Source organism: Berkeleyomyces rouxiae (genome assembly GCF_048999995.1).
Source record: "Berkeleyomyces rouxiae strain 22BRR77 chromosome Unknown BrBRR77_ptg000001l, whole genome shotgun sequence".
NCBI lineage: Eukaryota > Fungi > Ascomycota > Sordariomycetes > Microascales > Ceratocystidaceae > Berkeleyomyces > Berkeleyomyces rouxiae.
The window spans coordinates 4,602,798-4,617,221 of record NW_027396491.1 but is presented as its reverse complement, the minus strand read 5'-3'; the positions used below and the strand labels follow the sequence as shown (position 1 = coordinate 4,617,221).

Here is a 14,424-nt window from a genome sequence, read left to right as displayed (position 1 = left end):
CTATGTACCGTCCATATTTGGCATCGAGTAGCTGAAAGGAAAGTCGACCAGCCCGTCCAGCATCCAGTTGTGGGGGTCAAAAGTGTCATACAAAGGCTCATTGTAGTTCATGGCGCTCATGATACTGCCGGGATTACTCTCAACCGAAGATAGGCCAGATCCTGGGCCTGTCGGCGTCAAAGATCCATTCAGGAATCCCAGACCAGCTGGGGGCGGGCCCAGCCCGTTGTTAGCCGACGATTTCACTGTAGTTTCGTGCGAGGTATCCATGTCTATAGGATGTTTGACTGTATGAGAAATGTTAGTGAGTAAATGGAGCCTGAAAGGAGGAGAGGCCCGGAAACTGCCAGTTCGGGCAGAAATGGAGTAGAGGGCAAGGCGCCCGCTGCTAATTATTCCATAGCAGCTTAGGTAGGGCCAACTTACTATCCAGGTTTCCACGGCCTTTGTCTTGGAATTCTTCTCGCCATCTCCAAATTGTATCGAATACCAGACTCATGCTGTGTCGACATCTGACCTTGAGCTGAAGACTATCGTCAATTGGCAACGGCGTATCATCTTCGGGGCTCGAGTATTCGGCATGGGGCGTCCCGTTCCACATCTGTACCATGAGCTCAGCCAGGCGAGATTGCAGATCGTTGGGCACAACACTTGTAAATCTAATGGCCTCGACTGCTCGGTGAAATAGTTGCTTCCCGGACTTGGTGTCAAGAACCCTTACGAAAAAGGACTTGAGAAGCTTCAATAGAGTGAAGCTTGCAGCTACCAGCATCTGTTGAATGTAGTTTGTGCAGTAAGATAGAATGCCCCCACCAATAACTTCGTTTGGAGATGTGACCTTTTCTGTTTCGAGTACGTCCTTGAGAAACTTTTCTGTCGACCGATACAGCGCCATGAGGTCGTCGAGGTAGCCCGTAGTTGTGCTCGAGTCGTAGAATCCAGCCAAGCGAAGATGCAAGTTGGCTGCACTGAGATGAAGCTTGACAATGGGACTGACATCACGAGACAATACACGTGCCTTGAGTTCATTGAAATCCCTTCTGTAGACGCGCAAAAGCATCGCACGATGGCCATCACCAGCAACCCCTCGGGGATCGCTCGCGTTGCTGTACATTTCTTTTGACACCTTGTCGCAAAAACGCTCAAGCATGACGCGGACCTCTAGCTCGGTGGGCAGCTTAAGAGCGGAATCATCTCCGTCAACCACAGCCAGTGTCCAGTCATAGAGGGTCGAGGCAGGTTGTCCGTAGCCGGTTCCCACGGTCTGGGCGACTATGTTACAGACAGCCCAAGTTACAACGCGGTCGTGTAGCTGATCACGGTCAAGATCGATAGACACACGTGAAAAGTCTTGCATGTGATTTGGTCTATGGAGTCCAATCATTGTTGCGATCTTCATCATAACACCACAAAGCAAATGAGTTGGATCAGCGGCCGAAGAGCTTGTAGGCAGAGGCCAAGTACACAGCAGACATAGAGCCTTCACAACGTAGTAGCTACTGGGGACATCTCCAATGGTCGTCCATATCAGCTTCGTCAGTGGGTTGGCTAGCGATGTTAGGAAAGTGCGATCACCGTCGCCATATCGCCTTGAGGCAACGGCGATAATGGCCCAAAAGAGGAGCGGATGTTGCGCATAGTACTGTTCAGGTGTTTGTTGGGAGTTGAGAAAGGGCAGAAACTGATGATAGTAGTTGAAGAACTCGGCAATCAGGTTAGTCGCAACCTCCTCAGTCAGCTTAACCTCTTCGAGTTCGTAGGCGTACTTTGTGGCAGGCGGTAAAGTTTGTTGTGTTTGTGAAGGGCCACGTCTGAGATTTATCAAAGAGGATACAGCAGTTTCGGATACCATGGAGGCATTGCGCGTATGCGCATGAGGCGCAACAGGGGAGTGGTTGGTAGTTGAGTCTTCTTCCTCTGAAAAGACAAAACCGGCGTCTCTAGCTTGTTGGATTTGACGTCTCAGACTTTCGATTTCCTTTTCCATCTCAGCATGTTTGCTACGCTTGCCTACGCGCTTAAAGTTGGATTCGATTTTGCATTCAAGTTTCAGGCGAGTGCATCGTTGGCACGGCTGGAAGGGATCCTGGATAACGGTACAGCGAAGCTGGAGAAAAAAAGACATCATGTTAGTGGACTTTATGCGCAACGAGTAGGGCACCGGTGACCAGGAATTCGACTTTGGCGGGCGGGCGGGGTGAAACTGAGAAGACGACGCACCTTTTGTTGTCGGCACTCATTACAGGCCCTCTTGACACCGGGCTGGCGCTTCTTTTCGTTTTCGGTCTGATCGTCGTCAAGGGCACCAGGACTGCCAGGGCTGCTGTGGTCCATGGCGTTCATGCTAGAGCGCTTCCGTTTGGTCGAGTTGTTGGAAAGATTGATGGTGTTGGGGTCCGAGACGGCGACAGGAGGGAAAGCAACGCTACCGAAGCCCCGCGGAGCCACATATGGGCTGCATGGAGACAGAGGCTGTTGCTTTATTGCTGGCGACTCCTCCATGGAGAGGGGCGGATGTGGAGAGAAGAGAAGGAGGGGGGGACAAGCAACCAGCGCCGGGGATAGAGCTAATCCAAGAAGAAGAAGGTGGCCCGGCCGTCAGGATGTCAGACGGCGAGCAACAAATTGGGGTACGGATATGCAGTCTTGCTTGGATGTTGGTCGAGCGAATAAGATTTGGTGGTGGCAGAAATATGCCGCGGGACGTTGGTGGGTACTTTTTTTTTTGGAGTTGAGGAAGATGGTCGCGATAGTGGCCCGGCAGGGCGCAGAAAATAACCAACGGAAGCGAATAAGTGGGCGAGTGAGACGGACGTTGGCGCAGAAGTGAGTGAGGCTGGCTGGCTGACGGAAAAATGGAGAGAACCCGAGGAAACCAGAACAGAAGCGTCGGGAAAAAAGAGCGTAGCACGGAGCCGGGAATTATTCAGCAGGTCGCACCACGACAATAGCGACGTAGAGCGAGAGTCAATACAGGAGCCGGATCTCGAGATTTTGCAGCAGGAGTCCAGCGTGTAAGTCAAGGGCGCGGCGTTTGCAGCGTACGAGTCATCGACTCACGTGCAAGGCTAGACAAACAGCGGCCGCGAGATCGAGAACGGGGCGGCAGCGGCGCGGCGCTGAGCATAAAAAGGCGGAAAGGCGGGCTATGAGGAGAAGAGAGAAAAAAAAGAAGGGAGAAGAAAAAATTCCCAGCGATGATCCACGATATTATTTTTCTGGATTGAAAAATAGCAACTACCACACAAATGTATGAACAAAATTATGTACAACTACTTGTACAAGTGCGTGCTGGGCTTCCCCCTCCTCCAATCCTTCCTTCCCACACCCGTCTGGGCTCCTTCCCTTTTGCATCCCATAAGACGTGGTGTAGTCAGTCATAAGTCCGTCGCTTACTTACAATTTGCAGGCCCGGCTAGGAAGGCACGGCCAGGAAGCGCAGGCTCCCACGCAAGCTGGTCTTCGGTGGCGGCTGCTGCGTGGCCCCTCTTTCCCTGCTCCTCTGGCGCTCTAGAGGTTGCTAGTCTGTTTGATTAGCTCCTTCCTAGCAGCAAGCTCCGCCGTTCTTGCGCCGTTTGCTCGTCGAGTCATCCATCATCCACCCTCAGGCACTTTCCGCTTTTGTGTCACACCGGCGGGTGCTCTTGCTGCTGCCACAGTTTTCGGTGGAGCGCCAGTGTCGCACTGAGACATTGGGGGCGCATGAAAGACAACTTGACCGCGTGGCTGCGAAGGCGCAGAAGGCGCGAGTCTTTATTAACCAGGAGCGCTCCGTCGCTGCTATATGGCCCGGCCGGTCCTTGTCTTGACCTCTCCAAACTCCCTATTATATGGTCTCCGTCGCAGGCTTTTTCTTGTCCCGATGCTTTTATGACAACACCAAACAGGTAAAGCTTGCCAGAATGCACGGACTCGCTACAGGCACTTGGGTCATGTGGGCCCGCGGACTTTTTTTTCTGCCGGGCGGTGAGGGGCTGATCCAACGACGGCGAGCAAAGTTCCCAATACGACAGCGAGCTCAACTCGCACATGCTTGCTGGGGCAATTCTTCATCTTGCGTTGTCTTCTCCAAGCGTCCAAGCAACTTCTCTATCCGTGCTGCTAGCTGTTCTACTGTGCTGTTTACCTGTTTTACTCCATACTCGCCGGCGGGCCCCATCCTAGCTTTTGTCGACTCACAGGCTCCCGCTACATGCATCAGATGAGCCGTTTTCCTACCTGCAGAATTACTTGTCCAGCCGTTCCTTCTAGCACATGTGCATGTGTCACAAGCAATTTCCATAGCGGTGACTGTATAAGACTCAGCTGCTGTATGTGTGTATGAATATGTACATACGTTTGCACATGTGTCTGTCTGTCTTGGATCTAGCCCCAGCCGGGCTCTTGGGGCTTTCTTCACAGCTGCCAGACGACATCATCTTCATGGTCTTCTGCACTCTGACACATGGGGGGGCTTGTACATACATTTCCATGCTGCGTGTTAAGCTGCAGCAAACCAACCAGGTGACACACTTGAACAGCCAACCACCGCCTCGCGCTGATCTGCTATACACGGGCTGCCGCGGCATCAAGACAACAACGTGCTCGCGGTATCAGGGGAAGCGACGTGTACTTTATACTCTTGCATGTGTCAATTCAGAGAGGGCGGGCCACATACTTCAATGTCTGCTCAAGTATCTCGTCCTAGAGCCGAGTCCTCGAGTCCGCAGCTAAACTTCGCACCTGCTCCAACCGCTGCCAGCCGGCCGTTCCACGTCACCTCAAGGCCCCTCTTTTTCCTGGCTTTTCACGGCCCACTTTATAGAATGAGGACAGGGATATTGACTAAAGCTCCGGGCTAGTGCATCCATAGTGTGGCGCACACTTTTGGGGTCATTTTTGGGGACTCTGTGGCGCTTTTGTGTGGCGTGGCGCCGGAAAACTGATAGGAAAAGAGCACGATGGCACAGCCCCGCGATCAAGGCTTCGAGATGGGCTATTGTGGCGCAAGCCACTTTATATCGTGGGAAAAGCATCACGAGAACAAAAGAGACTGGCCGGCGCACTCGGACTTCACTGACAAGCATCGGGCATCCATTCGCAAACTTTTGCTGCTTCTGCCAGCATTGCACAAATCCTAAACATGTCTTCGTCTAGCCCCCAACCCACAAAGAAACAGGCCATCATCCTGCTGCCCCCAGAAGCCGCCAAGCGTGGTCGCAATGGCCAATCACACACGCTTATGCCCGCTGACCGCAGTGAAATCAAGTTCGTGATCCCAGGAAGCCGGCGGGCTGCCCAGAGCACGAGTAAGTTGGTCCTACTGTGGTGTGGAGGAAAACGATCACGATGAAGCTAACATGTGGGCTTGACTCGTCCTAGCAATCAGCACAAATGTTGATCTGGTCAGGACAGCACAGCCATTTCTTGATCCGTCGATTCTGGAGGAAAAGTGGCGTGTGGCTCAAAAAGCCAAAGACAAAAGGCTGGGAGACAGCGACTCGGACGATGTCATTACCGGAGGCACTGAGGGTTCTTTGTGAACATCGGAGTAGGCTACTCAAGAGCGGCCCATCTCCTCGATTCTGAGTCGACAAAACACTGGGACAGACAGCACTGTCAGTCGGGCTTGTAGCAGAGCATCCAAGGTTTAAGACAACCCGCGCCGTCGTGTGATCTCCCCGCATCATGTCATGTCATGCCTTGGTGCAAATCTGCGTTTGACAATCGAGGGGCGCCACCCGCTATTGTTGATGTTGACAGCCAGGCAAAAATCAGAGACGGCCGGACAAGGCCTCCGAAGCTGGTCACATCTCGCTCAAGATCCAGCCCGAGGGTAACGCTGTGTTGCACCCAAGCTTGGACATCCTATAAAAGCCTCATGGCCGGCCGTGGGCTGATTGGCTGGCTGTCAAGGACCGTCAACCCGCAGACCTAATGGTAAAGCTTTGTTGAGGTCGAATTATAGTGCTTCGAAAGAATGCCCCTTTCGCTAAGCAGGGTCTGGCCCTGTAAATCCCGCGGGCTCACATCTGTCTACTGCAGTAAAGCGGAGAAAGGGCCAGAGCTAAGGGGTAAATATAGAGTCTGACAGGCAAACACAGGCGCGGGAAAGCCATCCGCGTTGATCTGATGGGCTGTTGTCCCTTCGAGAGCCAGTGCATTGCAACGGGTGGTTTGTTGATATATTGAACCGTACCTTGCCTTGCCTGTACATCTACTGGTTCGGGAATACGGCTCCAGTATCTTGCACGTCTCTGGATCACAGTCAAAGCCCCTCCCCCCAAACCCAAATCCCCATTCAGTAAACTCCATACGAGTCTGTGCATCCTGGCATCGTTGGGATTAAGATGTCGCCACGGATCTTATTTATAACATGGAGTCAAACCCAAACCCTGCCGACAGGAGCCGGAGTGTGAAAGGCTCCTTTAAGAGCAGGGAAGCTCCCTCCCACTTTTCAGGAGTACTGCCTGTGACGAGGTCTCCTGAACTCGTGCCTGTCTTCACTGTCTCCCTATTTCGCCATTTTCACCCGAGTCTTGTCCATTTTGACCTCGACCACCAGATTTCTTCGTGCAACCATGGACCACACCGTTCCGTTCGTTATCAACGGCGCCGAGACCGTTGCTCCCACCGCCTTCCCCGTCGTCTCGCCCATCACTGCGCAAACGGTGCACAGATGTAGCTCCGCCTCTGTCTCCGATGCCCTCTCCGCCGTGGCGTCTGCCGAGGCTGCCTTTGAGTCGTGGAAGCGGACAACGGCCGGTCAACGTCGAGACATCTTTCTCAAGGCCGCGGCTATCATGGACAGTCGCCGGGACGAAATCGCCAGCTACATGAAGGAAGAAATAGGCGCGGCGGCTTCGTGGGCACAGCTGAACATGAACATTGCAATCGACATCGTCAAGGACCTTGCCGGCCGAATCGCTACCATCGAGGGCTCGATACCCGGGACACAGTCAGCCGACGTTGGTGGTATGGTATTGAAGATGCCGTTGGGTGTGGTTCTAGCCATTGCACCATGGTACGTATTTCCTTCTCTAAGTGCTTTCATACGCAATTCACCCTTGTCTTGTCTCTTGAGTGTCTTACAAGATTTCCAGGAACGCGCCTGTCATCCTCGGCACTCGTGCCATTGCCTTCCCTATGGCTGCGGGTAATACCGTTGTCTTCAAGGGCTCGGAAATTTCCCCGCGCACACACTGGGCAGTTGTCTCATGCTTCCTCCAAGCGGGAGTTCCCGCCGGCGTGCTCAACTTTATCGCTGCCACACAAACAAACGCCTCCTCTGTAACCACCTCCATCATTGCCCACCCTGCGGTCCGAAAGATCAACTTCACCGGCAGCACTGCCGTCGGCCGCGTCATTGCCCGCCTGGCTGGCGAGAACCTCAAGCCCGTGCTCCTTGAGCTCGGCGGCAAGGCCCCCGCGATTGTCTGGAATGACGCGGACCTCGACGTAGCTGCCGCCCAGTGCGCTCTCGGCGCCTTTGCCAATGCCGGCCAGATCTGCATGTGCACCGAGCGCATCCTGGTGCACACCGACGTGCGCCAAGTCTTTGAGACAAAGCTCGCGGCATGTGTCGACAAGTTCTTCCCCTCTGCCGACGAGGCCCCAATCCTCGCCACGGCCGCCGGCGTAGCCAAGAACAGGGGGCTCGTGGCCGACGCCGTGGCCAAGGGCGCCAAGGTGCTGGCTGGCAGCGCTGACGCCGCCGACGACGCGAGTGCCACACGCATGCGGCCTGTTGTCCTGGCCGACGTCACGCGCGACATGGAGATCTACCACACCGAGTCGTTTGGTCCGTCGGTGTCGTTGATTAGCGTACATACTGAGGAAGAAGCCATCCGCATCGCCAACGACACCGAGTACGGCCTGAGCTCGGCAGTGTTTACGGCCGATCTGCGCCGCGGCCTGCGGTTTGCGCGCGGCATCGACGCCGGCGCCGTACATATCAACGCCATGTCGGTGCATGACGAGAGCGCGCTGCCGCATGGCGGCTGCAAGAGCAGTGGCTTTGGCCGGTTCAATGCCTCAGTGGGCCTTGACGAGTGGGTGCGGACCAAGACTATCACCTACAACATTGACTAGGCGTGGGTGGCGACGTGGAAGTTGTAAAGTGTGTAGTTTGTAGAAATAAAAGAACGAAACAGTGTCAGCAAAAATATTTCTTCTCTTGTTCCATGTGCTTGCGACTCGGGTATAACTGGCTATGAATATGTGCTTTCTCCCACCGAAATATGCGAAAATAAAACCAAACGTAAACTCCACCAGCGAGCCGACTCACTCCGAGCCCAGCTCTTCAACCAGGCCCTCGTCCTCCTCATCCTCAACCATGACCCCCTCGTCATCCTGATCATCCCCATATCTCGCTGGCAGCGCCTCTGCACCACCCTCATCTTCCAGAGCCACTGGCGGCACCACAGCCAACGCAGGCAGCGCCCTGTCACTCTCGCCGTCTCTCTCCGAATACTCCCTCGGATCATCGCGGAACGTCACCGTCTTGGTTGCCGTGCGCGCCGGCTCGAGCACATCGCCGTTCCACGGCTTGCACTCCTTGACCAGCTCGCCGCAGCGCAGACATGGCCAGCCCTCGCCTTCTTCTCGATCAATCTGGGTTGCAAGACACACAAAGCAATACACGCAGCCGCACGGCACCGCCTCGTACGCGTTGGTAATGTCGGTGCCGGCAGACCCGACAACGCCCCCGGCCGCCGACGACGCGAGGACCTCGGCTTCGGATGCTCCGGCGTTTTGCTCGTGGTAGCAGATGGCGCACGTGCGGTCCGGCAGGAACGCCAGCTCGCCGGTCTTTTTTGTGTCTTCGCGCTCGCTGGCTGTGCCGCGCGTCCGGAGGACTTGCTTTGTCCGCCGCCACAGCCGGGCCAGCCAGCGTTTCCACCGACTTACGCCAATAAGCGGCAGGACAAACAGCAGAAACTCGGTGAAGGCATGCCATACTAGTTGCCGGTTCTGGTACTCGAATGACACCTCCCTGCTGACCTGGCTGCTGGGCGATGCCAGCCGCATCTTCAGGACACGGTCTAGGAGTGTGCGGTACCGGCCATGCACAAGAAAAGCGCAAAAGGAAGCAAACGCTGCTGCTGAGTGCAGCGCACCGACGCAGTTGGTCAGCGTGGTGAGCCGTTGCACAACAGGCGCGGGATCATTGAATCCGTCGTCCTGCGCAAGCAGCCACCGCTCCCAGCGACCCCATCCATACGCGCCAAACACACTGACGGCGCCGTAGACTGTCTTTTGCCAGCGTGATGGCGGCACCAGCACGCCCCCCTCCTTGTATCCACGAGCATCAGTATACCGCAGATTCTGCAGCGCCGCGCCGTAGCTCGCGTCGTGGTCCCAGATAGTCAGCTTGAACAGCGCCGCGCGCAGCAACAGGCCGATTTCCGAGCTGTAGTCGTCCTTGAGGTGTCCGCCTCCCACGTACTTGAGTGCCTCGCCGACCTGCCCGCGCAATAGGTCGACTAGCTCGTCGTCCAGCAGCTCGGCATCAACCTGGCCGACGCGAAAGTGCGGGCGACTGGCCGCAGCGCCTGGCACTGGCGTGCCTTCAGAATCGGGGGTGACTAGCGTGTCGTAGAGCCCCGCCAGTCGTTGTAGCGGGCCAGGCAGTCGGCGGCGGAGGCCGCTGTGCTGATGCGCGGCAGCGGCGACGGAGGCGCGGTGGGTCGCTTCGCGCGCGGAGCGGCGGGCGGCGATGCGTTCTTGCGCTTGGACAAAGTTGAGTTTCAATGCGGGAGTGACCGGCACCGTGTGGCTGGGCTTATCTGGCGATGGCGCCATCGAGGTTGATGCTGTGAGTTCGGCGATGGAGTCGGGATGGAGTGGGTGGGCTCGAGGGGAGGGAGGAGGGGGCAGTTGTAGTCGAGAAGCGAGAGATGGGCCGATTATAGCTAAAGCGTGGTATAGCGGCGTGGGCTATTAATTAGAAAAGCAAGTAAATTGACGATGGATTAGTAGAGCAGACATTAATTGATTCGAATGGACATGGACAGGTCGCGATGTTTGTTTAGAGATGGTTCAGTTTTGGTTGGACAACAGGACAAGCAAAAATAACGCCTGGGCCAAGCTGCACTGAGCTCCAGCGCCTTGGCTCATTTACAGCGGACGCCCTGCACTGTATTTTGGTTTTGTTGGGGCGCCGAGGCACTGTGGCGTTTCAAGCCGAGGCTAGAGCCTGTGAAAGGGACGGGCCACGGGTTCTGGGCCCAGGGGCAAGGGTCGAAAGTCTGCGTACACAGAGGCAGCTTCCTTGTACGACGTGATCCCAAATGTCAATGAGACAAGGTCACGATGTTTGAAGAAGAATCGTCACCGACCGTCTAGGGGACTATAAAATAGTTTTTTTAAATACCTGTATCTATGTTTTAGAGCCATCTGGCATCTCTGCCCAAAAGTCCGTCTGCTCTGATCCTGTCGTCACCACTGTTCTACTGTGCCGACGAGACCAACGAGGCAAACTTATCCATCACGTCCCTGTCGACATTTACCACGTACTCAGCCTGGAAGACCGCCTCGCCGCCAACAGCCTGCATCAGGCCCTGCAAATGACTCGTGATGTACTCGCAGATGCGGACGCTATGCACCGGGTCGCGCAGCTGGACTTCCTTTTCGCGCACAGATTTCGGCGTGTCCCACTCGGACGTCTCAAACTCTGCCCAGACGAGACAGTCGGTAGTCACGACCGAGCCGTCGCGCAACTCGGAGATAATCTCGCACCAAAAGACAAAGTAGTCCTGTAGTTTGCTCAGAACAAGGCCCTGTACGGGCTGGGGGAGCTCGAGCAGCCGGGTAAGAGCTAACGCGTAGAGCTTCTGCGTCTCAGGACGGTCCATGCCGTCGCGCACAGAAAACCACTCCTCAAAAAGCCACTGACACACTTCTTCCAGCTTTCCAAAGGACGTAAGCATTGTCACAAACAGGTTGGGGTCAGCGTAGAGTAGCCGAGCCAGGACAGTAAAGTAATCCGACTCCTCCATGCCTGAGATGCGACTGACCTTTCTGTTAGGACCGGTAGTCTGTCTCGCCTGCCAAGCCTCATGAATGCTTTCAAGAATCTTGTGCATGACATGTAGCTCCACCATGTCCTGTAGAATAATCTGTACGCCATCCGAACCCCCCAGCTCCGCAGCTGCGCGGATCATGTACTGCATGATCAGGATGGCTGTACGGGCTCTTTCCCGCACTCTGCAATCGATTCGCTTCAATAGGACAAGCAGCGTTGGCTTACGGAAGCGATCTTCAAGAACAGCCTCTGGCGCAAACAGAATATAGGATTCGACACCCAATAGCGCGTTAGTAGCTGTCTCGGAGTCATATTCAATCAACGGTAGGAGCGACTCCAACAGATTGACAAGCTCGGAAGATAGCGGTGGCTTGCTCTGCTGTAGAATTGAGTTCCACAGCTCCAGCGCCTCGTCGATGAGGTGGACATGCAGGTCTGAGCCCTGGCGCGCCGCTTCTGACAGCAACGGGATAATGACCTCGTGGTACTTTTGGCTCGCGGGTCCCAGGCTCATGACCAGGGCTGTGAAAATAGCAATAATGGACTGCTTCACCATGTACTCTTCTGGCCCAGCACTGGTCCAAATCTCTGGCAGAGCGGTCATCAAAAAATCCGCAAACTGCGACACATGGCTTTCCATGCGCGTTACCAAAAGTCGGATGGTCTCTAGAATCGCCAACTTGGTCTCGTCTACCTCGGCATTTCGAGTAAGGGATACCAGAGCACTGAGAACATCCGGTGTCATGGGCAAGAATGGCTCAGGTTGGAAGTCGATATCATCCAGCACAAATCTTAGTTCTCTACCGGCCGTCAACTGCACTACAACATCATTGCTGGGATCATTGGGATTCATAAAGTTGCGCAGAATTTGATACATGACGGGTTTGGTGGTGGGAGCGATATTAAGTGGTGTAAACTGTCTCAGCAGAATACCAATGCGACGACGCAAGATGCGGGCCAGAGGGTTCTGGATCTGAGAATCAGCGGCCAGGTTTTTAGTCACAAATTCATCAAAGTTGAAGGTTTCTGTGAGCGACTGGGCCGCGATTCCTAGAGCCGTGTAAACTGACTCCTTAGTGGCAATGTCGGCGTCAGGGCTGGTGGCCGTTTGAAAGTACTGCAGCAGAGGAGGGATCAGCATATCCTTGAATCGCAACAGCAGGTCCAGGAAGAGCTTCTCGGCACATGGCCGGACTTCCCACTCGTAGGCATTGCCCTCGCTCTGTTCGCGGCTTTCCCACTCCTCGGGGTCTTCCTCCCATGACTCCAAGTCGGACTTTCGGAAGATGAACAGACGCGAGATCAAAGTATTGACAATTTCGAGCACAAACTCTGGAGTTATGAGTTGCTCCTTGACAATCTCCATGGCCTTGTGTTGCTCAGCCTTGGTCTGTTCGCTGCGGTACTTGAAAGTTTGCACGGGCTGGAATGCAATCCGTATACAGCTTCTGAGCAACAAAAGGCCCTTGAGGGCAAGACGCTCGAGTAACGGTCCCTCTTCCTTGGATTTAGAGGATGTCTTGTCCGAACCTCCCGAATGGCGGATCCCTTCGGACTGGTCAAAGACTGACGCAAATTTAGCAACCAAGTCCCAGTACGCACGCACTAGAGGAATAGAAGAAGGAAGCTTGACAAAACTTGCGGGGTGCAACTCTGAAGTGTCGAGATGAAGCTTGGTGAACTGCAGCAAATGTTTGCCCACGGCTTCTTGATATTGAGCAGGAATCGATGATTCCCCGGCGATGAAGTTGAAGAATTGGCCAAAGTCGGATTGCGAAATTTGCCAAAACTGCTGAACCGTAGTGTCGGAATACGGGTCCTCATAGCCAAAGGTGATGAGATAGCGCAGGGTACGCAGGGATACCAAGCTATTCATCATGGCAAGTTCCATGACAGTCGTATCGCCCTGACCGCTGAGGAGAAAGCCGGTCCACATGTTCTTGTTTTCGGTGTAGATCTCACAACACAGGTAGACAATCTCAGGGCTCATGGCCTGCAGCGAGGTCTGCGACTTACGCAAACGAGCGGTGGCCAGTTCTTTGATAATGCGCATCAACATAGTTAGGGCACTATGCAGTTTTGTGGCGGCACCAGCACCAGCACTACACAAGGTGCGTATCATCTTAGTAAGAGACGGAATAGCTTCGGGCCAGTCCTTGGACTGGTCGATCCGCACGATTTTGGCCACAGCCAAGGAGCTTTGCAGGACCATGGCACGATCTTCTTCGTTGATGGTTCCTTCAAGTAGTTTTGATCGTATTAGGGTCTTTTCCTCGGCAGAAATGCCGTATTTTACGTGACTGGCGAGCCTCCAGTACTTGTCGATGCCATTCTTAAACTGGATGATGGCCAGAAGGCGAATACCGTGAGGAACAGACTTGTCAAGAAATACCGCCTACAAGCAGGGGTTCAGGTTAGCACCAGGTCAAACAGCCGTGTCAGCTCACGAGGTACACAGCATACCTGCAGACCGGAATAGAAGCCGGGTTGGGACTCCCAAGTAGTGAGCTGCTGTCCAGCTGCCTGGCGCTGGGAGTGGTCGTTGGACGTAGCGGCCTCCAGGACGCGGCACAGCTCGAAGGCTGTTAGCGGGTTTGCGCTTCCAGGGACTTCAATAGCAAAGCTCATGATGAGTGCAGCTTCATGTAAGAGCTATCGGCGGGGAATGACGTCACGGGCCGGCCAGGGATGGATAACGTAGGTCAAGAGGAACCGCTGGCGGGCGGCTAGCGGGATGAGGCTGGAGGACAGCAAGAGGCCCGGGGTTTAGAGTGGCGATGGAAGCTGTGGTGGAGAGTAGCAAGAAGTAGTTGGAGCAGTCTCAGAGTATGGAGTCCGTAGACAGTCGAAAGGCCGCACAGGAGCCTTTTTGGAGGAGAAACGGACCACGGAGTCGAGACAAAAAATAGAGGCAGAAATTAGAACAAAATAAAAATCGAAGCTTGACGGAGCCCTTTAGTTTGTCTTGTGAAATGGCGGGGCAGAATTTGGGATGGGAAGGAAGGCGGACAAAGGCGGTGGAGGGACGAAAGGAGTCAGGAAAATAGGAAGAAATCGAGGAGCTCGTGGGCGTGAACAGAACAGAGTGCGGCCACCAAAAGGAGCGGCGAGAAGTGAATTGGCCGAGAAGAAAACAGCTTCAGCGCACTGTTGGTGTCGTGTGCCCACGCTGGCCATCGTCGGCAGCTGAGCTCAGACCGGCCAAGCTCGACCTTGGAGCTGTGGGGCTGGCAGCCACTAGGGTTAGGGTCCAACGAATGCTCGCAAATTTCTCGAGGCATTCCATTCCCGTCAAATCTTCATCCTTGCCTTGTTTTTTTTTTACCTTGTTGTTCCTGGACAGCTTTGCGCCTTGCGACCAACTCCAACACCAGAGCTTGCTGTAGTTGTTTGTTTCTTGTCGCAATTTTTTTTTCTTG

The 14,424-nt window shown here is 54.6% G+C and overlaps 5 protein-coding genes across 5 annotated transcripts; 2 read left to right on the top strand and 3 right to left on the bottom strand.

The window, feature by feature from the left end:
* BROUX77_001295 (uncharacterized protein) lies at positions 1–2,502 on the bottom strand (the record flags this gene model as incomplete). Its single annotated transcript, XM_073745708.1, has 3 exons — positions 1–287; positions 427–2,107; positions 2,221–2,502. The coding sequence occupies 3 exons, from the start codon at positions 2,500–2,502 to the stop codon at positions 1–3; spliced, it is 2,250 nt and encodes a 749-aa protein (XP_073609530.1).
* A 2,620-nt stretch (positions 2,503–5,122) lies between these two features.
* Positions 5,123–5,522, top strand: BROUX77_001294 (uncharacterized protein; the record flags this gene model as incomplete). Its single annotated transcript, XM_073745707.1, has 2 exons — positions 5,123–5,288; positions 5,362–5,522. 2 exons carry the CDS (start codon positions 5,123–5,125, stop codon positions 5,520–5,522), a joined length of 327 nt encoding a protein of 108 aa, XP_073609529.1.
* A 1,038-nt stretch (positions 5,523–6,560) lies between these two features.
* Positions 6,561–8,070, top strand: BROUX77_001293 (uncharacterized protein; the record flags this gene model as incomplete). The annotated part of the gene is made up of 2 exons (XM_073745706.1): positions 6,561–7,003; positions 7,083–8,070. The coding sequence occupies 2 exons, from the start codon at positions 6,561–6,563 to the stop codon at positions 8,068–8,070; spliced, it is 1,431 nt and encodes a 476-aa protein (XP_073609528.1).
* A 192-nt stretch (positions 8,071–8,262) lies between these two features.
* BROUX77_001292 (uncharacterized protein) lies at positions 8,263–9,783 on the bottom strand (the record flags this gene model as incomplete). The annotated part of the gene is made up of 1 exon (XM_073745705.1): positions 8,263–9,783. The coding sequence occupies one exon, from the start codon at positions 9,781–9,783 to the stop codon at positions 8,263–8,265; it is 1,521 nt and encodes a 506-aa protein (XP_073609527.1).
* Positions 9,784–10,430: 647 nt separating this feature from the next.
* BROUX77_001291 (uncharacterized protein) lies at positions 10,431–13,633 on the bottom strand (the record flags this gene model as incomplete). Its single annotated transcript, XM_073745704.1, has 2 exons — positions 10,431–13,400; positions 13,469–13,633. The coding sequence occupies 2 exons, from the start codon at positions 13,631–13,633 to the stop codon at positions 10,431–10,433; spliced, it is 3,135 nt and encodes a 1,044-aa protein (XP_073609526.1).
* Between the last annotated feature and the right edge of the window lie 791 nt (positions 13,634–14,424).